Source organism: Rhinatrema bivittatum, chromosome 5 (genome assembly GCF_901001135.1).
Source record: "Rhinatrema bivittatum chromosome 5, aRhiBiv1.1, whole genome shotgun sequence".
NCBI lineage: Eukaryota > Metazoa > Chordata > Amphibia > Gymnophiona > Rhinatrematidae > Rhinatrema > Rhinatrema bivittatum.
The window spans coordinates 53,513,937-53,541,848 of NC_042619.1; the positions used below are offsets into that span (position 1 = coordinate 53,513,937).

A 27,912-nucleotide genomic window follows, 5' to 3' on the forward strand; every position below is an offset into this window, starting at 1 on the left:
CATTTTTCGAGCTTAGCATAGAGTTGATTCTCACGCAGCCACTGCAAGACCCGAACCACATCCTTGCAGTGCATTTGCAGGTCTTTGGAAAAGACTAGTATGTCGTCCAAGCAGATCACGACACAGTCATATAGCATGTCTCGAAATACCTCGTTCATCATATTCTGGAAGATGGTGGGGGCATCGCAGAGTCTGAGGGGCATCACGAGGTATTCATAATGCCTGTCCCGGGTTTTAAAGGCTGTCTTCCATTCGTCACCCGCTTTAATGCGAATCAGGTTGTACGCGCCCCTGAGGTCGAGTTTCAAGAATATCTTGGCTCCCTGGAGCCAGTCAAAGAGCTCAGAAATGAGCTGTAGAGGGTAGTTTTCCTTAAGCGTTATGGAGTTTAGACCACGGTAGTCAATACATGGCTGGAGACTACCATCCTTCTTATTTATTTATTTAAATTCTTTTAATATACCGATGCTCAAGACAAGTCTTATCGTACCGGTTTACAATAGAACTAGGGGGGGAAAACACATTAACAACTATAGAGAAGACAAAGTTACAATAAAACAGGGAGCATAAACTTGGGCATTGGAGAGATGGAGAAGAAGTTCAAAGTAATACAACTGGAGAGTAAAATAGTTGAGCAGCGAACAGTAGATTAAGTAGCGGTACATATATATTTAAACATAGAGTTGCTTGATTCAGTGTGTAATTTATCAGAGCAGTTCTAGGATAACATTTCCTGTAGGTAAAGAAGCATAACATTTCTTGTGGGTAAAGGAGCAGGGAGGTAACCAAGTGGGTGAGGGGAGGGCAGGGACCAGGGCACGGAGTGATGAGGTGATGGGGAAACTGGTAGGAAGGTGGGGGGGAGGGATGAGAGAGTCAGTATAGATTGATATGAGGCTCCTTCAGCGGTATGCTTGAGCGAATAGCCAGGTTTTCAGTTTCTTTCTGAAGGAACGATGGCATTGTTCCTGGCGTAGATCAGGGGGTAGTGAATTCCAATGGAGCGGTCCCGCTGTCGATAGTGCTCGTTTATGTATGGAGTTGTGAACCGAGGATTTGGTTGGGGGAGCCTGAAGAGAACCTTTGTATGCGGATCTAATCGGCCTTGTGGAAGAATGTAGTTCGAGAGGAATGGCAAGTTGGAGTGTGGATTGCTGGTAGAGAGATTTGTGGATGATGGTAAGAGTCTTGAAGAGTATTCTATATTGGATGGGTAGCCAGTGTAGGATTTTTAGGATTGGTGTGATGTGGTCCTTACAACGAGTGTTTGTAAGGATCCTGGCCGCTGCGTTTTGCAGCATCTGTAGAGGTTTAGTAGATGAGGCTGGGAGACCGAGTAGTAGTGCGTTGCAATAGTCGATCTTTGAAAACAGTATGGCTTGAAGAACTGAACGGAAATCCTGGAAGTGTAAGAGCGGTCTTAGCTGCTTCAGGACCTGTAGCTTAAAGAAGCATTCTTTAGTTGTGGTGTTAATGAACTTTTTGAAGTTCATTCTAGAGTCAAGGGTGGCCCCAAGGTCTCTAACCTGGCTTGCTAGTGGAATAATTGCGTTGTTGGTGAGGGGGTTGTTATCGCTAGGGGAGATAACCAGGAGTTCTGTTTTGGACGTATTAAGGACCAGGTTGAGACTCGAGAGAAGGAGGTTGATGGCGTGTAGGCAGCTGTTCCAAAAGTTTAGAGTAGAGGAGATGGGGTCCGAGATGGGGATTAGGATCTGCACGTCGTCCGCGTATATAAAATGGGTGAGGTTTAGGCTATTGAGTAGCTGGCATAAAGGAAGTAGATAGATATTAAACAGGGTAGGGGAGAGTGATGAACCCTGTGGTACTCCTTGTTTAGAAGGTATGGGGTGGGGTTCTTTGTCATTTATTTTAACTTTGTAGTGCCTGTTGTTCAGAAATTGAACCAGAGCAGTGCAGAGCCAGAGATGCCTATTTCCATTAGATGGTTGATGAGGATAGTATGGTTTACTGTGTCGAACGCCGCAGAAATATCGAGAAGGGCTAGAAGGTAGGATTGTCCCATGTCTATGCCCATCAGGATGTTGTCCGTTAAAGAAAGAAGGAGGGATTCTGTGTTTAGGCGTTTCCTGAATCCGAATTGAGAAGGGTAGAGAATGTTGTGAGAGACAAGGTAGTCTGTGAGTCGGATGTTGACCAGCTTTTCCATTAGCTTGGCTATAAAAGATAAGTTTGCAATGGGGTGGAAATTTACAGGGTTAGCTGGGTCCAGGTTAGTTTTTTTTAGTAAGGGTTTCAGGGAAGCAATTTTTAAAGAGTCAGGGACAGATCCTTGCGTGAGGGAGCAATTTATGATATCAGCCAGAGGTTTAGCAATGGTGTTAGGAATGGTGAGAAGGAGTTTGGTTGGTATTACAATCCTGCCCCTGCCAAAGATGTAGAACGGCATATGAAGCCCTTGTCGAGGTTTTTGCGGATGTACTCCGTCATGGCTCTAGTCTCGGCAGGAGATAATGGGTAGATATGACCACGGGGGGGCTTCGAATTAGGCTGCAGGTTGATGGCACAATCGAAAGTGCAATGAGGAGGCAGCATATCTGTGGCATCTTTGGAGAATATGTCAGCAAAGGTGGCATACTGAGGCGGTAGATCAGGTAATCGGGAAGTCACGGTGGCGCAACAGAGGGGCATGACTAGTTCTAGACACTTGGAGTGACATGCGGGTCCCCAACTGGAAAGCTGCATTGTTGACCAGTCGAAACAGGGAGAATGTTTCCAAAGCCAGGGTAGCCTTAGGACTATCGGGTGTATGGCTTGGTCCAGAACATGGAAGGAGAGAAGCTCTATGTGAAGGGCCCTGGTCCGGACTGTGAGCGGTTTGGTGGTCAAAGTTACCCGACCAGGCAAGGGATCCCCTTGGATGGAGGAGAGCACCAGAGACACAGGTGAACAGTTGACAGGGATGCGGAGGTGGTCCACGAGTTGTTTCATAATGAAATTGCCTCCAACCCCAGAGTCCACCAGGGCTAAAGTGTGGAAATTATGTTTGCTCACTGTGAGGGATATAGGCAAGGTGAGTGGAGGAGAAGGCGAAGTGTGACCTAGGACGAGTCCTCCTGCAGGACCTAGGTCCAGGGGTTTCCTGGCCTTACTGGACAAGTGGCTAAGAGGTGACCTTCCTCCCCGCAATAGAGGCAGAGGCCAGACTGCCGACAACAAAGACGTTCTTTAGTAGAGAGCTTCCCGCGGCCCAGTTGCATGGGTTCTTTGCCGGATGCCCCAGAGGCAGTGGCGGGCTCGGTGGGCGAAGGAGAACGTCGGGGATGCTGCTGGGATGAAGCTGTACTTCGTGGGAACATTCCTGAAGGCGTCGGTCAATGCGTCCTGTCAGGTTGATGAGTGAGTCTAAGGAGCCTGGCAACTCACGTGCCGCGAGTTCATCCTTTATCCTGGGGCTTAGACCTTGGAGGAAGACAGCCCATAGGCAACCGGCGTCCCAGTGGAGTTCGGAGGAGAGAGTCCGGAACTGAATAACATAATCGGCCAGGGGTTGGGAACCCTGGCGCAAGTGGAGCAAGGTGGATCCGGAGAACGTTTGCCTTGCAGGGCTATCAAAAAAACGTGCGGAAGAGGGTCAAGAAGCTGGGCAGGTCCTGTAGAACTGGATCCGCGCTTTCCCTCAGTGGTGATGTCCAGGCTAGCGCTCTCCCATCCAGAAGGGAGAGGATGTAGGTGGTCTTGGTTATGTCATCCGGAAAGAGGGGAGGTTGTAAGAAAAAGTGCATATTGCACTGATTCAAGAAGCCACGGCACAGCTGGGGATCTCCAGAGTAGTGCGGAAGTGCAAGCAAAGGAATCACCGGCTGGTTAACTGGCAAGGGAGCCACCTGAGCGGCCATGGAAGGTCCAGAATCGAAGCAGAGACTTAGATTCTCTACTGCCAAGGCCAAGGTGGCCAAAGTCTTTTGTTCCACGATTTTTTGGGCCAGGCCCGGAATGGCCTGAATTGCAGAAGCCTCTGCCGGGTCCATGGACTTGGCAAACTGTTATGACCACAACGTAGGTTGTGGACCCTTGGCCTGAGCTGGAATTGTCTCCACCTGGGCCAAAGACCCACCGCAGGTTACCAGCATCAGGAGGCGAGGCTGACGGACGGCAGGGGCCAAAGGTAGAAGCTTCACCAATACCAACCATATTCCCCGCAGGTTGAGCCCTTGGGTTCCAGGGGCCAGCTGGACTTAGGTGGGCCCCTGTGATGAAGCTCCGACGAGACAATCCAAAGTCTTGGAGTGGCAGCGAGCAGGAGGCGTGTGGTCCGATCCGAAGTCCAGAGCAGGCAGCAAACAAGAGGTGTGTAGTCCGATCCGAAGTCCAGAGCAGGCAGCAAACAAGAGGTGTGTAGTCCGATCCGAAGTCCAGGGCAGGCAGTAAACAAGAGGTGTGTAGTCCGATCCGAAGTCCAGGGCAGGCGGCAAACAAGAGGCATGAGGTCCAGTCTGAAGTCAAAGCCAGGAAGATCTGTCCGAGGGAGAAGGAGCTGGAACAGGACTGGGAAACAGGAGCAAGTACAAGGAAGACAGGAACTGGAACACTGGACACAGGAATGGGTATGCTGGAACAAGCACAGCATCAGTAACGAAGCCAAGCAGACCTGTTGCCAAGTCGATGTGTGGCCGGGGAAGCTTCCTTAAATAGGTGGTGAGTCCTGACATCAGCTAGGGGCCGGGTTTGGCTTTCCCGCTGCAGCCCCTTTCAGAGGCGGGATTTCGGCACCCGCGCGAGTTAGGGGATACCCAGAGGAATCGGGGCCGGCGGCGTCTGAGCTCCGCGCGGGTGCAGGACGGCCTGGGGAGCGGTGGCAGTGGCTTGCTGTCGTGGCACGGATCCCTGGGGAGGCCCGAACCGGCGGACCGCGGGTAAGGGAAGGCGCCTGCGGCCCGTTACTGCCGGTGGCACTAACAACATCATTAGATGCAGCCCGGCCTGGAACTTTGATCTCAAAGATTCTAGAACTTTCAAATATGCCCTACTGAGAATGTGCAGCTGTAGTTATCTCCCTGCCCCCTAGGCAGAGTTCCTTAGTCTCTTTTTTTCCATGGAGCCGTGTGGTCGTGGGAGCCAAGTGTGTCATGGTATTCAGCTTTGCTCTCTTCTCACAGTTTTTGTAATGTGATTTTTTCTAGATCTGTAGCTGTTTTTCTTTTCCTTCATCTTACAGTAGTTTTTTTTCTTTTCCCTTTTTTCCTCTATCTGCCAGCCGCATGGTGGGCCTTAGTCGCTTTGCAGCCTGGCAGAGTCTAATTCTATCCCTTATTAAATAAATACTGTACCTGTAGTTTAGTTTCTGTGTCCTCTCCTTGTTCTGTCTGTTTTTGTACCTCTGTCGGGTACAGGCAGGATTGACAGAATGCAGTCCATGGATGATCTGTGTAGGCCGCTGAGCTTGGATTCTACTCGGACAGGAGTTCCATGTCATTTCATGATCGATCAGCATTGATGGAGGTTCGGACAGTGAAGAGATTGAGGACCACACCATTTCTGTTGGGGGGGATTGGACCTGAGGCAGCATGTATTCAACAGGGAAAAGTCCTATCAGACAAATCCGATTGATGTTTTTTGATTGGGTGACTAGAGAATTAGATCAAGGAAGAGTGTTCGATGTGATTTACTTCGATTTCAGCAAAACTTTTGATACTGTCCCACATAGGAGGCTAGTGAATAAAATGAGAGGCTTGGGAATCAGCACCAAGATGGTAGAGTGGATTACAAACTGGTTGACTGACAGGAGACAGCATGTAATGGTAAATGAAACCTACTCTGAAGAGAGAACTGTGTTAAGTGGAGTGCCACAGGGATCAGCATTGGTACTGGTTCTGTTCAGTATCATTGTGAGTGACATTGTGGAAGGGATAGAAGGTAAAGTTTGTCTATTTGTGAATGATACTAAGATCTGCAACAGAGTGGACACGCCTGAAAGAGTAGAGAGAATAAAACATGATTTAAGAAAGCTTGAAGAGTGATCGAAGACTTGGCAGCTGGGATTCAATGCCAAGAAGTGCAGAGTCATGCATCTGGAATGCAGTAATCCAAAAGAGCTGTATGTGATGGGGGATGAAAGTCTAATGTGAACATCTCCTCTGTAACCAATCTATGGCCTATATTCATCATTTTGCTATCAATTTTGCATGAATAGTGCCCAAGATAAAAAAGGTGCATGGCTAGGGTAATTTTTGAGTTACTGCATCATGCATATTGCACAGCATAATGCCAGGAAAAAAAGGTATAGTTATTTCTGGCATTAAAATGTGTGTTATGCTATTGCATGCAATGTTAAACAACCCTCATTTTCATAAACTCAACCTAAACTCCTCCCCTTTGACTAACATGATTTGATAAATGATCCTGTTTGTTTGTTGGTTGGTTGAGTTATAATTATGAATAAGAACATAAGAACATGCCATACTAGGTCAAGCCAAGGGTCCATTAAGCCCAGCATCCTGTTTCCAACAGTGGCCAATCCAGGCTATAAGTACCTGGCAAGTACCCAAAAACTAAGTCTATCCCATGCTACTGATGCTAGTAATAGCAGTGGCTATTTTCCAAGTCAGATTGATTAATAGCATTTAATGGACTTCTCCTCCAAGAACTTATCCAAACCTTTTTTAAACCCAGCTACACTAACTGTGTTATGATCTACATACGGAACGACAGTATATAAAATGTCTAAATAAATAAATAATGTGCGCGGACTGGGAAAAGGACCTATGGGTGATAGTATCGGGCGATCTGAAAGCTGAAAAGCAATATGACAAGGCGATAGCTAAAGCCAGAAGAATGCTGGGCTACATAGCGAGAGGAATAACTTGTAAGAAAAAGGAGGTGATAATGCCCTTGTACAGGTCCTTGGTGAGGCCTCACCCGGAGTACTGTTTGTTTCTGTAGATCGTATCAAAAGGATAGAGTCAGGACAGCAGCAGTCCAGAGAAGTGTTTCGGGTTCAGACCGTGCACACTGGTATTCTGCTCAGGAGCTCTGACCTTGGGGGGTGGGGGGGGGGGGCTAATCTCACTGAGGTCTACACTGGTGGCTACCTGAAGAGCTTATCCCATATAAACACTCACAATTACTGAGATTATACCTGGGGGCTTGAACTCAGGAGCTAATTCCCTACACAAATAGCCACTCACAATTACTGGGATTATACCTGGGGGCTTGAACCCAGGAGCTAATTCCCAACACAAAGAGCCACACACAAACTTTGATTCAGTACATCACGGTTCCAGGTAATTAGGAAAGTGAGTTTATTTGAGCAATAGGAGGATAGAACAAAATAAAATCAGATTACACAGAAGAAGTAATGGTAGATGATAACAACTGCTACATAGATATACAAAATTTATATGTTCCCAAAGGATCAGCCTATACCATCGTGTCCAGCATGCTCTTCCCTCTCTCTTTCTCTCTCTCTCTCTCTCTGCTATTTTTCCTTATACACTAAACATGTTTGTGAAAGCAGTGATGTTCCCTTCCTCTGATTTCTTATCAAATTTCAGGCACATCTGTGTGGCCTTCATTCTCTCTCAGGCTTTAATTGCTAGCTTTCTCATATAGATCTAGAAGAATAACTAAATAAACAGACTCTTGCCTGTTCGTAAACATTTCACAGTGCAAGAAAGTACATAAGAGTTCACTCAGAGGTTGGCTTGTGGCATTCAAACTAGTTTGTGTCTGGGTGAAAACTCTGGATCCATACAGCCTATCCTCTATATACATCCTCAGCAAAAGTAACAAAAAATGACTCCAACAAGAAGAGCGATCAAAATGGTATGGGGTTTGTATCAGAAGCCTTATGAGGAGAGGCTGAAGGATCTAAATGTATATACCCTGGAGGAGAGGAGGTACAAGGGAGATATGATACAGACCTTCAGATACCTGAAAGGATTTAATGATGTATGAACTTCAAACCTTTTCCATTGGAAAACAGGTAGTAGAACTAGGGGTCACGAAATGAAGCTTCAGGGAGACAACTCAGAATCAACATCAGGAAAGGATGGTGGATGCCTGGAATGTCTTTCTGGAAGAAGTGATCAGGTCAAAAACAGTAAACAAATTCAAAAAGGCATGGGGTAAATACTGTGGATCCCTAAAGGCTAGAACATGGAAATGAAGAAAAGGGTACATGGAGGTAACCTGCATGGAGCGGTAGTTATTACCCTTAACCAATTAGCTTTCATGATTTTGTCACAATTGCAACATCGCTCTCCGCTTCAATGGTAAGAGTGAAAGAGGAATTTGATTCAGATGACAGCCAATACTGGGCCCTGACTTTTAAGGTCCAGAGTACTGACATTAGGGTAAAAGTGCAGGACTGCTTCTATCACCAAGTCCAAAAGCAAAGCACATTCAAGCACCATTGTCTGAATTATCAAGGCTGCTCACTCCATAAAAATGTTGCTAGTAGTATTACTACCCTTAACATAAGGCTTGGGGAAACCTGCACGGAGATGCAGTTTCTTTCCTTAACAGAAACATGGGGTAACTTGCATGGAGCGGCAGTTACTAGAAACTTGCTGGGCATCAGTAACTTGCTGGTCAGATTGGATGGATCATTTGGTCTTTTTCTGCTGCCATTACTAAGTTATTATATTACTATGTTCTGATTTTCCTTTTCTGGACCTACTTTCCCATTTTTAAAGGAAGTCTTTTTGGCTTTAATAGTTTTGCACAATACCCTTTGAATTTGTTGATAATTTTTGCTGTTCTTTTAATCTTTTCTAATGTGTGGAATACATTTTATCTAGGATAGACTTTATCTGGGCTAAACTTTATCTGGAATAGACTTAGTTTTTCGGTACTTGCCAGGTTCTTATGGCCTGGATTGGCCACTGTTGGAAACAGGATGCTGGGCTTGATAGGCCCTTGGTCTGACCCATTATGGCATGTTCTTATGTTCCAAATTTTTAAACAATTCCCATGCCTCATGCAAACGTTTAGCCCTTTCAGCTGCCCACATGGACAGTGCCATAAGATCAGATGTTCCACATGTCACAGCAAATATGGGGCTTTGCAAAAAAACTGCAAGGAGGTCCACAGCCAGACAGACCTATAAAAATGACTTTGGTTTATTTTGTCTTTAAAAATGCAGTTTTCAGGCTTTTTCTAGACCCTCATCTATCTCTAAAAGGAAGAGGATATTGTTTCTGGCTTAGAGATGATTTAAGGTGGTTACTCTAGCTGCATGCACTGTTCTAATTATTTTTAGGACTATTTTTGGTGTCTGGTTTTCTTTCTTGTTGATTAAGCTACACAATCATTTTGTTACATTTTATTGTTATTTTTTTGTTGTAGTGCCTGCCAGTTTCTGCTGTAGACTGGTCACGTGATATCCGTAATTCCAAGATACTTGAAGTACAGCCCTTGCAGAGGTGGCTAATGGTATTCGGTAGAAGAGGTGAAGAGGTAGCTGAGAAGTTTCTAAACTGCCTACAAAGAGTTGGATTTGGAATGGGATTCAGGATTGAACATCCAAAAGTGTAAGAATGGGGTATCCATTTGGAACATTAGAATAGGCAAGTTCAGTATATGTTTGAAATGGATAATACTTGCCAACAATACCTGGGAAAAAGATCTGTTTATATTAGTTGATAATAAACTGAGAATGAGTGTGCAGAGTCAATCAGCAGCAACCAAATCTGGAGACCTGTTGGTATGGCCTGGAAACGAGAAATAAGAATATCATCCTGCCATTATAGCTAGTATTTGTCAAATCATTTTTTGAGTAAAAGGTGCATTTTTGAGCATTCACCTTTTAAAAAGATATCAAAATATTCTGAAAGTATAAAAATCTACCCGTACACTTATAAAAAAACTTAAAGGGGATCTAAACTAAAGTTGCCTGCTTCACAGAACAAAGGGTAGGATTATGTTCTTTCTTTTATACACAAATACAAGAAGTGCACTGATTTAGCTCAAACCTAAAATCACAAAAAATCTTTAGAGCTCATGAAACAAACTTTGTAACACACTACAATTCTGATAATCATGAAAATCGAGGGTGTCAATAAGCAGAACATGTGAGACCTGACTCAGTCACCACTGGTCTTCTTGATCATGCAACCAGAAATTACTTACCTGTTCTATGTTTTTGGTGAAAAATTTTTATGCACAAAAAATCCAAATATTATAAAAACGTTGTCATTTCCGATCAAACGTTGGTACTGCCTACCCACACCAGACATCAGCTGACATTTTGTTAGCATAGTAACAGTTGCAGGGGTATAGAGTAAAACCAAATACTTAGCTTTAGAGGTGTTCTGACTTGGTCGCTAGCATCGCACCCTGGCACATGCACACATGATCATATATGTAGTATAATGGCTGTATCAAGGATGTCCCTTTTTGATTTTACATGCTACAGAAGGACCAGCCAATTAGTTGAATTGCACGTGGCCATGCAAGAAAACTGGGTTTTAATCAATGATTTGACTATTGCTGGTGGACTAGCAGGGACTAGGAATGCTGCAAAGGCAGTACTATAGTCCCAGAGGAGGAAGGAGTGCTGGCTGTTGCCAACAGCAACATATATTGGTATGATTCATGATGCACCTATACCACATTACAAAGGGAACAGCACTCTGTGGCCCCCTACTAAGGTCTGTCCCTGTGGAGTTGGAGTTACAGAGAGAGGTGGTTGAAGTTTAACCAATGAAAAATTGCTGGTGCCAATGACTGAAGACCTCTATTGCCTCAGCTTACCAGAAATGTAATAAACAGGACTGAGGTAAGTGCCAGCTGAACTGAAAGCTCATTCATGAGGAAAGACAAACTAGGCCAAAAGAAAGGACAAGCTAAAGATGAAAGAAGCCTATGGAGCCATATAGAAAGAGAGTGGATTCAAATCAATTTTTTAAATTAACTTCCTTGTCATTGTGCTATACACCACTCCAGACATGTGAGTTTTCTGTCCCTACTACCAACTGGAGACCAGAGGACACACCTTTTTCCATCATATCATTATTACTGGTAGTTACCATGGTTCAATTCCAGCAAAAAGACAGTATCCTCTATCTCTAACAGATGGCAGGATATACAGTACTTGTCTGGTGCAGCAGGAACTTGACTGATTTTTGTAAGGCAGGCATTTAGCTTACCATCTTTTATTGCCCTTTTATTTATTTATTTCCACTTGATTACCTTCTTGACACTGTAAGTCTTCAAACAGGAAACAAAAATAAATAGTAAAATAACCATAAAGTACAAAAACACATAGAAAAACACTAATAATTATGGCAAATATTCCAAAAAATTCTACATCAACAGAACCTTTTTTCAGGGGATATCAGCCTAAAAATTACTGTATCAAATAGGACCCACTATAGGGAAATACAATAATAAAAATCTCATCTAATCAAATAATTAAAATTATCTGGAATTTTTTGCAGGTTGTGACACCATTTATTGGATCAACAAAATAGGCAAAATAGAGACAGAGAAAATCATGGCAGTTAAAGACAATAAAGCATTTTTGGCCTGCTCAATTTGCTTCTTTATGCAGTGCCATGAATCTAGTGGCATAAATAGATAATGTTGCTCCCAGGATTACATTCACTTGCAACCCCTTCCCCTCTCCCTACATTCCCCTTTCCTTATACTGCTGTCATCTTCTCTCAGTTTGTATCTCATGAGGTAGACAAAACTGTTAGGATAGATCTTTGGCCTGGCAGCAGTGGTGGCAGTAGCATTGAGGGAGTGTGGGGCTGAGCCACCATGCACTTGCAGGCACTGCCTTCCCCACTGGCACCAGTAGTTTCTTGCAATTTAAAGGAACTTTGCACCCAGGGCAACTGCCTCATTCACCTTACCTTTGCTACAGCACTGCATGGGCTATAGTTTATTTCGGACTTTCCCTTCGCTTTTTTGCAACTAAGTATCCTCTGTGCTTACTTCAGATTTTCTGCAATTCCATTACTGTATTTACCTCTACTGGGAGGCTGTACCATGCATCTACCTCTTGTTTTATGAAGATATACTGTAAACCCTCACTATTTATTTATTTATTTAAAAACTTTTCTATACCGTCACTAAGTTATATACCATCGCAACGGTTTACAAATAGGCACATAGACTAAGGTTAGTAAATCTAGGATATCGTACATTCTAACAGGTGCCAAAAAGTTCAGTTACAATTTCATAAACAAAATCATTATTTGAGTAATGTTGGTCAAGTCCAGGTATATTATTGAGTTACTATCTCTTTGAGATATTACTTCTTAAATGTAGGATTGAGTAAATTCATTCTCATCTGCATTCCTCTGTACTTTCATTCTCTACCCTCCACACTCTTTAGTGAAGGCTTTTTTAAAGAACCATGTTTTTAAAATTTTCTTAAAAGGCTAACAGGCTGATGCAATAAGAGGTGCAGGAGAGCCGGCGCTCTGAGTCGAGCACCTGCTCTTCCGACACTAGCACATCCCTAGCACCTCCTTATTAGCAGAAGTAGTGGCTATCAGCGGGTCTGACAACCAATGCTCAATTTTACTGGCATCGGTTTTCGAACCTGCTGACAGTTTTGGATTTGGGAAACGGATGCCGGCAAAATAGAGCATCCATTTTTTAACACGCCAACTGGCGGGCAGACTTTTTTTAAATGCTTTTTTGTACACTTTTCCTGATGTTTTCAAAGGTAAGGCAGGCGTTAATTTCTGAGAATAAAATGTGCGGCTTGGCCGCACATTTTACTTTAAGTATTCCGGGCGAATAATTAATAGGCTCATCAATATGCGTAAAACGCACGGCTAAACAGGAGCTAAATGGTGCGCTCGGCTGGAAATAATGGGACTTCCAGGGATGGGGAGGTGAGGCTGGAGTAGAAAATAAAAATAATATTCAATAAAATGAAACCCACAATGTATTATTATTGCAAGTAATGCAAACAACATCAGTGCATGCACATCTAGATAACACATTAGGATTCTTATACTCTATAGCAGAGCTTTCCAAACTGTGTGTCGCAACATTAGTATGTCGCCTGCAGTGTGCAGGTGTGTCGCACGCCACACCGTCAACTTCAACGTGAGTTTGGGCTTTTTTTTTCTAGCGATTCACTTTTTTTTTCCAGTTCGTGGGTTGCTTATTATTGGGCGATTTTTGCTGTCAATCGTGTTTTTTTGGGCTTGGTGGGTGAGACTTGAACCCAGCTGTCCCTGTCATTTCTGCTGCCGATGAGGCCTGGCCACGAGGAGTACTGACTGCAAGCAAGTGTCTGGTGATCATGGAAGGTGACCACGGCAGGCTTGAACCCTGAAGGGAATGAAGCACTTAAATGGCAACAATCAAAAAGAAGAGGTACATGAGTGTGGGGGCCAGACATGTGCTGGGGGGAGAGAGATGAGTGTGTGGGGGACAGACGTGCTTGGGCTTGTTTTTTTTGGAAAATAGCGCTTGGAATATTATATATTTTTAATATAAATGAAAGGTTTTCATGAGATAGGTTGTGTCGTGAAACATTTTATTTAAGGAAACATACATAAATTGTCGAAATACGTTTCGTTCGTTTAACCTTTAACCTCTGGTTTCCTAGTAGACTGAATAAGAACATAAGAACATAAGAAAATGCCATACTGGGTCAGACCAAGGGTCCATCAAGCCCAGCATCCTGTTTCCAACAGTGGCCAATCCAGGCCATAAGAACCTGGCAAGTACCCAAAAACTAAGTCTATTCCATGTAACCATTGCTAATGGCAGTGGCTATTCTCTAAGTGAACTTAATAGCAGGTAATGGACTTCTCCTCCAAGAACTTATCCAATCCTTTTTTAAACACAGCTATACTAACTGCATGAACCACATTCTCTGGCAACAAATTCCAGAGTTTAATTGTGCGTTGAGTAAAAAAGAACTTTCTCCGATTAGTTTTAAATGTGCCCCATGCTAACTTCATGGAGTGCCCCCTAGTCTTTCTACTATCCGAAAGAGTAAATAACCGATTCACATCTACCCGTTCTAGACCTCTCATGATTTTAAACACCTCTATCATATCCCCCCTCAGTCGTCTCTTCTCCAAGCTGAAAAGTCCTAACCTCTTTAGTCTTTCCTCATAGGGGAGTTGTTCCATTCCCCTTATCATTTTGGTAGCCCGTGTCATGAAATTATATTTGTCATGAAATTATATTTGTCTAAAAGTGTGTCACCAACATGAAAGGTTTGGAAAGCTCTGCTCTATAGGAAATATACTACATAACAAAATCGTCACTTGGTTCTAATGTTTTAACTAAGATATTTACTGTAGCCTTGCTCAAGATTTGTTTATGAAATCAAAAAATTTTTTGGAAGGACGGGGATGGTTTCATATAGTTAATGTCCGGCAACCCCCTCTGTGCCTTTATCGTTTAATCATCAACACACCCTCCAACCTCCGTGTTTTTATTTCAAAAGTATATTTTAAAAACTTTTCAGAGATAGGCATCAGTAAATGCCATTCTTTATTTTTTTTTTTATTATTCTTTATTTTGTCTTTATTTTCTTCGTGCAAAAACACTATCTATTGTTACCCCAAACCGTCAGAAATTGAGTTGCTATACTTAGCTTTGAAATGTCTCGAATTAATCCCGACTTGCGCAAGTTTCGACATCCAATGTCTTCCTCAGGGTTTATCCATATGCATTTTCTTTTCACCAAAAACCAGTAAGGTATTCGCTTGTTTTTACTTTCCCGGTGCTTGAACAAGCCTCCGCCTAATGCTCTTCCTGACTGGTTTTATTAAAAAATGATAATAACCCCCCCCCCTTTTTTTTTTAAAAGAAAAAAACAACTATATCGTCGGTTTTGATAGGTAACTATATGTACCCGGACATTTGGCTACCAAATTGTTTGGACTCTCAGTGCTGTTTATCATAGTCTGAACGAGATTGAAAGGACATGGAATGAATATAGTTGTTAGGTGAGAATTGTGTCTTCCTTATTTATTCAGATATATACATTTTCACTCCCATTTTTACTCTAATTTATGTTTTTATACTTAAATTTGACTCCCCCATTCTGAATCACTAATGACTCTGGCTATAGATAATTTAATACAGGTGGTGATGTCATCACGAGCACTAGAAGGAGGGGCGGGGTATATTTAAGCCCTGAGCCGGCTCAGTCTAGTTTTCACAGCATTTGCTAGGGCGGCGAGTAGCTGCATGCCGTTCTATCCAAGGTAAATATCTGAATATGTATGGCTAATACTAATTTGTTTAGAAAATGCTAGTCTATTGTCAGAATAGTAGTGAATCTTACCCTCTACAAGGTAGAATTTGCATCAGTTTGTCCCGTTTTTTAATATCCTTTTGTTTAAAAGAGCACTGTCATTTTCAACAGATACAAGCCAAGCACTAGTGGCACACCTCATTAAAATCAGGTGTGTTTGCTATCGCGATCATCAGAAGGTGAGGTGAAGCATAAGTGTGCCGCAGGACAGCTGGTTTAAGCTCCTTTAATATATGTTTTAGCGGAGAGTAGCAGCATGCGGTCTGCTTAAGGCACGAAAGACAAGGGTTCTATACTATTTAATGTTTATTTAGAACATAGTTGACGTTTTATAAGAAAATTTTCTTTGTGTCCTTTGTTTCTCAGGGTTAGATTTAAGGAGCATGATATACTCCACCTTTTTTATGGAATGGTATTTAGTTTCTATTTTTAGTGACTACATATTAATCTTTAGTGACTACCCTTCTTACAGAGCTTTTATATATTCAAGGTAGAGTGTTTGAAATAACTGCCATACAGTCCTACATTTATTTAGTTTTAAAGTTGTAAGGAATCATACATGATCCTAGTGAAAAAACCTTGGATTGTTTTAACGTTTGTTTATTTTTTTCTTTTGAAAGAATTTACGATATCACTGCCTGCATAGTGATCTATGGTTGAAAGTATCTGTTCTTAGAACAGGTTGATATTCAGCTTGCTTACTCATGTCTCTTCAACTACGACACATATGATACCTGCACTGATCTGAGCCAATTCAAGTGGTTCAAAAAGGTACCTTTGCTATATAATTGTTATCACCTTCATTATATACAGTTCATCATATGGAGCTCAAATAGTGACCTACAAGTAAAACCATCCATTCTAATTCATTGATTCTTTTTCACTTTTTTTCATTGTTTTTGTTTTTTTCCATCTTTTCATTTTTTTTCAGTGTTTTCATTTTTTTTCTAGATCTTGGTTATTATTTTGTGTTTTTGATTTCTTGTTTTTTCGTCTTTTTCTAATTCCATTCGTTCACATATCTTAATTCACTTTACTTTAAGTTACACATATAATATTTCTCCATTTTTTAACAAGGCTGTTTGGTTGCGCTCATTTTTTAGACTCTGAAGTTTTTACACCCATACATGTACTCCTTTATATGTACTTCAGATATTTGTAATTGTTTGTATTCAATATTTTTTTACATATATTTCATACATTTTACAGTTAGTTCTGTTTGTCATTTTTTCATTTTGTTACATTAACATCTGTACATTCAATACACACTTGTCTTATTGGATTTTTATATATGTATTTTCTACACACAAACCTGCTATCAATTTAAAGTGCAATATGTTTATTATTGTTACATTTTATTTTGTATCATTTTATATGATTTATACAAGTTTTTATTGCATTTTACTTGTTATTACAATATTTATGTTTGTGTGTCTTTTTAATTGTTTTTATTTGTTTGCAATAGCCCCTGAGGCAGCTCGTAGAGCGAAACTCGGCCAGAGTCGGGCAAGTTTCAATAAAGTCCATGTTTTACCGATTCCACCTCATTGTTCTTTGCTGCCCACCTAAATGTTGGCCAGAAAATTAGCATTTAGTTCTCAGTTAAATCTTCTGTGTAGATGAGTATTGTATTGAAGTGAATATGTTTGATTTCATATTTAGATGTGACATTATTTTATTTTCTCTTTTATTATTCTATTTAATTTATAATGTTTGTTTGTTTTAGTCCTTGTGAAACTTTGTGATTTTATTATTATGTATGTAATTTTGTATATCGCTTAGGCCATTTGTGTTAAGCGATTAATACATTTTTTCAAATACAAATACAAATAAATACATGATCTTTGAATCATTTAGACAACTTCTCAGCCATTTAGATAATTGATGAAGCAGCTGCTGCTTGGGAAGACTTGTTTCCAGCACTCCACATGCATCCAGAATTAACTTGCTTCCCAGAGAAGAATGTCCAAATGTCTCAAAAAGAATTTCCCTCTCTCTCTGAATAAAATTGCAACAAATCTTTTGAAATTTCTGTGAAGTAAATTAGTCTAAACAAAACCAAATTTATCTAAGACAGTCAATTTAATTATTTTGCTAAAAAACATGGCAAAAGGCTATGTTTGTTTCTTCCTGCTGCCAGAATAGGAAAGCAACCAAAGAAGAAAGTATTTTATTTCTTAGTCTGCAGCCAGCTGCAGATGAACCTCAGGTGTTAGGAAGTGCTAGGAGAGCGGTTCTGCTTTCCAGGGATTTGTGTGTTCTTGGACCACGGCTCGACCCCAGAGGAACTCTGAAGAGGTGCCGAGGCAGGCGAGGCATGCCCGAGCATGAGCTGGACAGGAGCAAAGCTTGACTGAAGACAGACGATGGAATCCGGAGCAGGAACAAGACTGGAAAGAAGACAATGATGATCAAAGGTACTGACCCTCCACCGGACCTGCACGCTTCAGAAAGACCAGCAATTCAATGGTGGTCTTTTGAACAGTCCTCCGACCGTTCCAAGTGCTTTCGGACCTGCCGCTGGGTAACGGCAAGAAGCAGCAGGCCAGACGGAGGCCAGGGGCAAATGAAGACCTTGGACAAAGACTCAGGCGAAGACATGGGTACTTGGACGAAGACTCAGGCGAGGACACTTGGACGAAGACTCAGGTGAAGGCAAGGTGTCAGGAGCGAGGTTCAAGAACTGGGTTGAGACTGCAACGCAGCGCGCCCTACACAGCCCACCCACGGGCTGGTCATGGACTACGCAGGGAACGACATAGACTCTAGATGAAATAGTGGAGTAACTGAGAAAGGCATGTTGCAGAAACTGAAGAGGCCTGCACCGGGGCGCGCCCTACACAGCCGCCAATGGCTGGTCACGGACCACGCTGGTACGGTACAGGTTCTGGCAGAGTCTTTACCATGGACAGAACAGGCACAAGGAATTCCGTAGACCAGGGATAAGGATTCAAGCAGAAGTCTCCCGGAGGCTTGTGGTGCAGCAGTAAGGAAGGCCGTGTACCACGAGGCGCCCTACTCAGCCCACCCGTGGGGCTGGTCACGGACCCCGACATGGCATGCCAGGAAGGTGGCGATGAGGAACCAGGGGTTCAGGACATGTGGACTGGAACACGGACATCAGGAACATGAGACGAACATCAGGACTGGATCACGGACATCACGGACATCAGGAACTGGAAGACAGACACTAAGACTGACCGTGGACATCAGGAGCGGAAGACAGGAATAGGAGACGGGCATCAGGACTGGATCACGGACATCAGGACAAGACAAGGAGCTCCAAGGAAGAACAGGAAACACAGGACCTTGAAGAAGCAAGGGAACAGCGAGACTCCTGGAGCGAAGGACAGGAAGATCCTAGGAGCGTCTAACTCCTTGCGAAGGCAAAGCTGGAATGAACGCTGGGCCCTTTTGTAGGGCTGAAGAGGACTACGCCCGGGGAGGAGCTAGCAGGGGGCCACACCTGGCTGGCCCTTTAAATACAGAAGAGAGGCGCGGGCCCACGCCTAAGGAAATCCAGGAAGCAGAGCAGGATCGTTGGTGACGTCCTCCCAACCACGTGGAAGGCCCGAAGAAGAACAAGTCAGGCAGCGGGAGCAGCCCTGCCATGAAGCTGGAGGAAGGCAGGCTGCAAGAAGAGCAGGAGGGCTGCAGGCACCAGCAGGGACGGCCTCCCTGCCGGGAGATGGACAAGGAGCACAGGCAGTGGCAGAGACGGCCTTTCTGCTGCTTGAGGACCCCGGCAGCGGTAGGAGGAAGCAGGAGCGAGTGCGGCGGCCTCAGCCGCTTGGAGAGGCTCCTGGCAGCTCAGCCCTGCCATGCAGGGCAGGAGAAGAACACGGCTCCCATGCCGTGTCAGGGACAAGGCATCAGCGGCCTGACTGGCTGCGATCGGGGGGAGCAGCGTCAGTGGCCCAACTGGCCGCGTTCGGGGCGAGCAGCGTCAGTGGCCCAACTGGCTGTGAGAGGTAGGGGACCTGCCCGCACTCCTCGCAGGCAGGTTCACAACACCAGGACTATATCTCCGTATTGCCCCCTTTAAGCAAAATGATCAGTACCTTTTATACCTAATTAAACAGGTTCAGTATTAATCAGTCCCTTGCCCTTCAATGACTCCAGACAGGTATTACTCACCCAAACTCTCATTTTCAGTTCAAATTTAAAATAGCATTTATGTAAAGTTAAACTCATAATACATTTTAATATTTTTCTTTCCAGTCATATCCACTGGGTGTCAATACAGTACTGGCTTCTAGCCAAAGCACCCCCTTGAATATCGCAGGAAATGTAAATAACATTACACTTAAATGACAAATGAAAGCTAGTGTATGATAGAAGCTGTAAGGCTGGAACAGCCCAGCCCAGTGGCCCAAGTGGCAAGTGCTGCACATCTATATGTAGAAGACTGATTCAATTTTTAGGCCGGGCTTATGCTCCCAAGACTGGACAAGTGCAAAGTGATGCATATAGGGAAAAATAACCCTTGCTGTAGTTACACAATGTTAGGTTCTAACTTAGGAGTTACCACTCAGGAAAGAGATCTAGGCATCATAATGGATAATACATTGAAATTGTCGGGTCAGTGTGCTATGACAATCTAAAAAGCAAACAGAATATTAGGAATTATTAAGAAGGAAATGGCAAATAAAATGGAGAATGACATAATGCCTCTGTATCGCTCTATGGTGAGTCTGCACCTTGAAATCTGTGTGCAATTCTGGTCACCGCATCTCAAAAACGATATAGCTGCACTGGAGAAAGTGCAGAGAAGGGCGACCAAAATGATAAGGGGCATGGAACGGCTGTCCTATTAGGAAAGGCTAAAGAAGTTAGGGCTTTTCAGTTTGGAGAAGACTGAGCGGCGATATGATAGAAATCTACAAAATCATGACAGGGCTTGAACAAGTTAATGTAAATCGGTTATTTACTCTCTCAGATAATAGGATCGGGGGCACTCCATGAAGTTAGCAAGTAGCTCATTTAAAACAAATTGAAGAAAATTCTTTTTCACTTAGCACATCGTTAAGCTCTGGAATTCATTGCCAGAGGATGTGATTACACATGTGATGTGATAACACATGTGATGTGATTAGTGTAACTGGGTTTTAAAAAGGTTTGGATAAGTACCTCAAAGAAAAATCTATAAACTGCTATTGCGGTAATTAATAAGCAATAATAGCTAGTTTTATCTAATGTTTGGGTACTTGCTGGGTGTTTGTGACTTGGATTGGCCACTGTTGGATGCCGGGCTTGATGGACCCTTGTTCTGACCCAGTATGACATATCTTATGTTCTTATGACTGTCCAAAACTGGGGATGCAGCAGAGAAAGCATTCACAATCCTTGAAGGGAGGGAATTTCAGTTGTGCCTCAATGGCAACACCTATTGGGCAGATTTAGGGAGCCAAAGCTCGTGATCTTGGCTACGGACCAATCCGAAAATGGTTGGGCTGAGTTGGGAGAGGGTATAAAAATCGAGGAAAAAACGTGTGAATGAAGACTCATAGTTCTTTTTATCCTTTAAGTTTGACCTGGGTTATGTGGCAGCTGTGCTAGAAGCCATGAATGTTGGCTGGCTGAACCTTGTAGAGGGTTTTTGTTTTTTTTACCTCACAATTTCCTTCTGCTCCTTTGGACGCGAATCAAAAGGATTGGTTAGCATAGAGGATCTTTACAACCTCTCAAATCAGATTCTGAGCTCCCCTGCAAAACATTGGTTTCTCCCTATTCAAGCCTCTCCTGCTCACAGCCACCCGCCCTGGCAAGGTCCAATAATTTTCAGAGGGCAAGCAGTCTTCACGCTTGAGGTGACATCTTCAGACAGAACCCGGCACAGAAATTTGACTTCAAAGTTTCTAGAAATTTTGAGCATGGTATACTGCTACATGTCCATGCAGAGGACCTTTCAATCTATAACTTAGCTTAGGCTTGGCGAAATCAACTCCAAAGAGATTTGAGCAGGTTTTGTGAGCACTAACATCCTGCTGTCCTCAGAGAACATTTAGTACAGGTAAGTAACTCTGTTTTTTTCGAGGATAAGCAGGATGGCAGTCCTTTATTCATGGAAAAGCCCTAGCTACAGACTTTAACAAAAAAAAAGGGGGGGGGGGGGACGACAAAACAATGACAACAAGCAAAAACTGTTTTTGATGGCAACAAGACCATTTTTGCATTTTCTTTAGAGGGGCAGCATGGAATAAAATAGGAGAGATGGAGTTGGGTTCTAAACCACAAGGAGATTCCTCAGGATAGACAGGCCAAACCTACTGTCATATTGGGAGTCCTTGTCCAAGCAATATGCAGTGTCAGTGTGTGGAGAGAACACCACATCACAGCCCTGCAGATCTCCTCCATGATGGCACCTGACCTTAGGTGGGCTACCAACGCCGCCATAGCTCTGACACTATGAGCCTTGAATGGCCCACCTGGGCATAACAGAAGATGCAGTTTGCTAGCCAATTTGAAATGACAATCCCAGTTTGGCTAGTGTCAAAAAGAAACATACAGCTGGGTGGACTTTCTTAGGGCTTCATTCATCTCCAAATAGAGGGCTAAGGTTCTCTTAAGTCCAAACTGTGTAGCACTTCTTCACCTCTGTGGGCATGTGGCCTGGGAAAAATTGTCGGAAGGATAATTGACTGGTTAAGGTAGAAGTCCGACACTAGCTTAGGAGAACACCTGTTTACAGGTTATTAACGCTGCCATCTGCACCCCTCCCCTTAACATGGGAGTCGGGCTTGAACAGAGGGGTGATCCAATGTTCTGCGGGGGGGGGGGCAGGGGTTGGGACCTAATGGGGTGATGTCTGTGGTAACTGGTCCTTTAATTTCAGATTGGTTAGCATAGGGGATTTCGAAAGGCAGCTACCAAGCGTGTTATACTTTTTGAGTTAATGTGCACCTTAAACATGGCTTTTTGCTAAATGTTTAACATTGCATTCTAAACTTAGTACATTGCTTATTAAGTAGTATTTTAGCATGCACATTGAATTTTTACCAGTTTGAACACAAAAATATTTGCAGAAGTTGTACTGCATAGACTACAGAAATAGGGAAACCCTCTTTAAATAGACTCTCTGATATTTCTGCCTCTTTTCATCTGTTTTTTTAATAGGTTACAGGTAGAAGATAGCACGTCAGCATTTCTTCGAGTGCTACAACAACATGTGAATACTGATGTACAGCTGGTATGTATTTTACTAGTTTTTATTCAAGTGACACATTTTGATAGGCATGTAAGAATAAAAGATAAGTGTTCTCATTGATGATTTTAAAATAGCATTCCTTTTCCAATTTTATTATCTAGATTCTTGAAAGAGGAAAATGTAGATTTCACTTATTAAAATATGCACTTATGAAGGGCTCCTTAGCAGACTAAGACTGATATGGTAAATTTTTACCATGCTGCAAAGTTGTAAGGGTATTTTTAATTACACACAAGATAAGTTACCTGCATAAATTGAGTTGAAATATCAGGTTGTTATGCAGCTAAATATATTTGTGTAACTTTACCCATATGTCGATTACATACACAATTTTTGAAAATGTAAGTTACACACATAAATTCATAACATGCCTCCAAGAACACCACTTTTATAATACAGACAAAATTATGTACATTATGAAATTGTGCACATTTTTTCAAGTGACTGAAAATCCTCTTAAGGGCATATGAGCAACTTAAGTGCATATATAACTCCTTATTTTTATATGTGAACACCCTAAACTTTTGAAAATTTACCCCATGATATTGCAGAATTTCTTTTTACTTCCCAAAATGTTGGCTATTTAGATTTAAAAATTAATTTCTATAGCAAATTACTTAACAGTATATGAGCACTTACACAAACAAAACTTTCAATCCACAAAATAATTTTTCTAAATAGATTTTATTATTTATTAAATTATATTTATCTGGGGATTCTTTCAGTATTATTATATCTTAGTTTTATTAGAGATCAATATTCAGAAAACAGGCAAGCGAACAAATTCCCTGTACGTACCAGGATCAGTCCAGACCGCTGGGTTATGCCTCCCTTCCAGCAGATGGAGTCAGAGAAAAAGCTGAAAGGCAACCCCTGAAAACCCGTTGTGCCAGCAGATGAAGGATGGCATAACCTGCAGTCCTGATCCTTTACAAAATTCTTGATTATTTATTACGTGAAGGGATTCTTTATCTTTAGTGCCTTTGACTAGATCAACTTGTAGTAAGTGTTCCGCAAAGTAGGTAGATCAGAATGTGGACCCTTGGTCCAGAGGGTACTCACCAAGGCAGCAGCCTGATGGGTTCTTCTCTGGAAGGGGGAGTACCGGAGTCCAAGCAACTCGAGTCCGGGTCCAACCAGAGGTCAGGGTAGGCGGCAGGCAAACTCAGGTTCGGGTCTAGGCAGGCAAACTCAGGTCCAGGTCCAAACAGAGGTCAAGGCAGGCGGCAGGCAAACTCAGGTCCGGGTCCAAACAGAGGTCAGGGCAGGCGGCAGGCAAACTCGGGTCAAAGTCCAAACTGAGGTCAAGACAGGCAGCACAGAGAAGCACAGGAACAACCACTCTGGAACCTTGTTGCAAAGGCAACTGCAGAGTCCCAGGGAGAGATTTAAATCTCCCTGGGTGATGACATCATCTTCCGGGGCCGGCCCTAGCCATCGCGTCCTGGCCCCTTTAAGAGGCGGGGTTTTCGGCAGTCTCCCTGACACTGCAGTCTTGACGTCGAAGAAATCACGCTGCAGTCCGTGGCTGCCTGCCGCGCCGAAGAACGGACCCGCACCACGGCGTCGAGAGAGGTAGGGGGTCCTGGCTGAGGGTTTTCCCCGGCCAGGAGTGTAACAGTACCACCCTCTTACGCCCCCTCCTGGAGGGGCCGGGTTTCTCAGGATGTAGTAGATGAAAGTGTTGAAGTAGGGTTTTATCAAGAATGTTCACTGATGGTTCCCATGAATTCTCTTCTGGACCAAAACCTTCCCACGCCACCAAATATTCCCATCGCCGGTGATGGCGACAGATGTCCAGAATTTCGCGCACTTGATAGATCGAGTCCTCTTCGGATACCACCTCCGGTGATCGAGGTGGAGATGCGTGGAAGGAAGAAGAAACTAGTGGTTTCAACAGGGAAACATGAAAAGAATTATGAATCCGAAGACTGGTCAGGAGTCGTAGTCGATAGGTCACTGGTCCCAAGCGCTTGCTGATCAGAAATGGTCCAGTGTATTTAGGAGCAAGCCTCATGGAAGGAACCCGGAGACGAATGTGGCGTGTACTGAGCCAGACTCTATCTCCAGCATTAAACAGTGGGGAGGGTCGACGATTCTTGTCTGCCCTCCATTTGGCAGAATCAGCGGCTTTCAGTAGACTGGCATTAGTAGTCTTCCAAAGGTCCTGTAGCTGTGAAGCAGAAAGCTGTGCCGCTGGAGAGGCAACTGATAGAGGTAGAGGTAGAGGAGGACGGGGTTGTTTGCCAAAAACGATCTGAAACGGTGAGGTTCCCGTAGCAGAATTTGTATGCCAGTTGTGAGAAAACTCGGCCCAAGGTAATAGTGTAGACCAATCATCCTGGCGTTCATTGACGAATAGGCGAAGGAACGTCTTTAGGCCACGATTGACTCTCTCAGCCTGCCCATTTCCTTGGGGATGAAAGGCAGTCGTAAAATCCAGCTGTACTCCAAACTTTTTGCATAACGACCCCCAGTATTTGGCAGTAAACTTTGGACCCCTATCTGAGGTTATGTGAAGCAGGAGACCATGAAGACAGAAAACATGAAGAGTGAAGAGTCCAGCCAATTCAGGAGCAGAGGGTAACTTAGGCAGAGAGGTAAAGTGAGCCATCTTAGAAAACGACCCATATGACCTGATGACCAGAAGAGGGAGGAAGGTCCACAATAAAATCAGTAGATATATGAGTCCAAGGTTCCTGAGGCGGTGGAAGGGGTTGGAGGAGGCCCCATGGCCGACCAGGTAGCGGTTTCTGCTGGGCACACCTTGGACAAGAATCTACATACGCCTGCACATCTTGGCGTAAAAAGGCCACCAATAGAAGCGAGATAATCTGTCCAGTGTACCCATCCTCTCAGGATGGCCGGCCGTCAGGGAATCATGGGCCCAAGAAAGTACCTTAGTACGAAGACGGAGGGGTACTACTGTCTTCCCTGGAGGTGCTGTGTCAGTAGTGGCCAACATCACTTTCGCTGGGTCGATGATATAGTTGGGAGAGTCAGGTACGTCCTCGATCTCGTGCAGTCGGGAAAGAGCATCAGCCCGAATGTTCTTAGAGGCAGGGCGGTAACGTAGAACAAAATCGAATCGGCAGAAAAACAGTGACCATCAAGCCTGGCGGGGGTTTAGTCTTGTGCTTTACTAAGATATTCCAGGTTCTTATGATTGGTGTAGACTGTAATTGGATGTTGTGCTCCCTCTAACCATTGCCTCCATTCCTCGAAGGCCAGTTTAATAGCTAACAGCTCCTTGTCCCCAATCCCGTAATTCTTTTCAGCTTGGGAGAATTTGCGAGAGAAATACGAGCAAGGAAGTAGCTTCCCTTGGTTGGAGTGTTGGCTGAGTACGGCTCCCACCCCTAAGTCAGAGGCATCCACTTCAACAATAAAAGGACGCCTGGGGTCTGGGTGACGAAGACACGGTTCCTGTAGGAATGCGGTCTTAAGATCCTTAAAATACTGTACTGCCTCACTAGGCCAATTTTTTGGATCCGCTCCTTTCTTGGTTAGCACCGTGAGGGGTGCCTCAATGTGAGAGAATCTGAGAATGAAAGTCCTATAAAAGTTAGCGAATCCCAGGAATCCTTGTAGAGAACGGAGCCCTACCGGTTGCGGCCATTCCCGGATACTGGCCAGTTTATCAGGGTCCATTTGAAAACCAGTATTTGAAATAATAAATCCCAAAAAGGGTAAAGCACTTCTCCAATTTCACAAATAGTCGATTCTCTCTCAGACGTTGCAGGACTTTACGGGCATCCATACGATGGCTGGCCAGATCCTTGGAATAGATTAATATGTCGTCCAAATAAATGATTACCCCCTGATTCAGCATGTCTCATAATATTTCATTCATAAGATTCTGAAATACAGCTGGTGCATTGCAGAGTCCGAACGGCATTACCAAATATTCATAATGTCCATCACATGTATTGAAGGCGGTTTTCCACTCATCCCCCTGTTCTATTCGTACCAGGTTATATGCCCCGTGTAAGTCCAGTTTGGAAAATATACTAGCTCCATGAAGGTGATCCAATAATTCCGAAATTAGCGGGAGCGGATAGTGAACTTTACAAGCAATTGCGTTAAGTCCTCTATAATCAATGCACGGCCTTAATGATCCATCTTTCTTAGGGACAAAGAAAAATCCTGCGCCTGCTGGTGAAGATGATGGTCGAATGAACCACCGTTCAAGATTTTCTTTAATATAGAGAGACATGGCCAGAGATTCTGGCCCGGATAAAGGGTATACCCGCCCTCTAGGTGGACAGGTATTCGGCATAAGATTTATAGCGCAATCAAAAGGCCGATGTGCCGGAAGAATCTCTGTATTTTCTTTGGAGACAACGTCCATAAAATCTGCGTATTGCGGAGGTGGTTGCAGGACAGTAGTAGCTATCTGGATCTTGGGTTGAGGTCTCTGCTTTAAACAAGTAGAAAAACATCCTGACCCCCAGGCTGCAATTTGTAGAGTCTCCCAATCGATGACAGGTGTGTGTTTCTGTAACCAGGGGAGGCCTAGAACCACTGGATGAACTGCCTTTTCCAGAATGAAGAAGGATATCTCCTCCTTATGGAGGACCCCAGTGTGCAGTGTTATCGGAGCGGTATAGGCTGTGACTTGCCCCGGCAGATTCTCTCCCTGGATAGACGAAATGTATAGAGGCGTTTCTCGATGTAGTACAGGTAGCTGAAGTTGGTGGATAATCTCTGCCAGAATGAAATTCCCCCGGGACCCAGAATCAATGAGAGCCAAGGTGGTCAAAGTTCCCTGGTGGTAGTGTAGAGTTACCGGAACCGTAAAATGAGGGGCAAGGGTGCTCCCTAGGGTCAGCCCCTCTACGACACCTAGGTTCGGAAGTTTCCCGGGCGTTCGGGGCATTGGGCTAGAAGGTGTCCCTTATTGCCTCAATAGAGACAGAGTCCTAATCTTCTTCGGCGTTGTCTTTCTACAGTAGTCGGATGACTCCTTCCCAGTTGCATAGGTTCCTCATTGCCCTCGGTCGATGTTTCTGAAGTGGCAGGGTGCACCAAAGGATGAGAGAAGGTTGGTGCCAGTGGGACGGTACGACGGTATAATCTGGACTCTTTAGCACGTTGTTGTAGCCGTCGGTCAACACATCCCGCAAGGTCAATCAAAGCCTCGATCATCTGGGATCTCCCGTGCCGCTAATTTGTCCTTGATACGAGGTGAAAGTCCCTCTAGAAAAATTCCTCTTAGGTAGTCATCTTGCCATCCTAACTCGGAGGCCAAAGTACGGAACTCCACAGCGAAGTCTGCTAAAGTGCGGTTACCTTGACGGAGATTGAGGAGTTCTGAGGAGGCAGTGGATAACCATCCTGGTTCATCAAACACTTGACGGAACCTTCGCACAAACCGCTGCAAATCATTCAAGATGGAATCTCCGCGTTCCCAAATCGGAGATGCCCAGGCCATGGCCTTCCCATCCAGCAAAGAGATGATAAAGGTCGTCTTAGCTCGGTCCGTGGAGAATTGTTG

At 43.8% G+C, this 27,912-nt stretch overlaps 1 protein-coding gene across 3 annotated transcripts in view; it reads left to right on the plus strand.

Annotated features, from left to right (window-relative positions):
- PIWIL4 (piwi like RNA-mediated gene silencing 4) overlaps positions 1–27,912 on the plus strand; it is a 379,756-nt gene that overhangs the window by 197,932 nt on the left and 153,912 nt on the right. For 2 of the 3 annotated variants that reach the window (XM_029602363.1, XM_029602364.1), the window contains exons 13-14: positions 9,310–9,494; positions 22,325–22,397. In XM_029602363.1, the coding sequence (XP_029458223.1) occupies positions 9,310–9,494; positions 22,325–22,397 (258 nt within the window). The remainder of the gene's footprint in view (positions 1–9,309; positions 9,495–22,324; positions 22,398–27,912) is intronic. The other variant, XM_029602365.1, reaches the window with a different exon arrangement.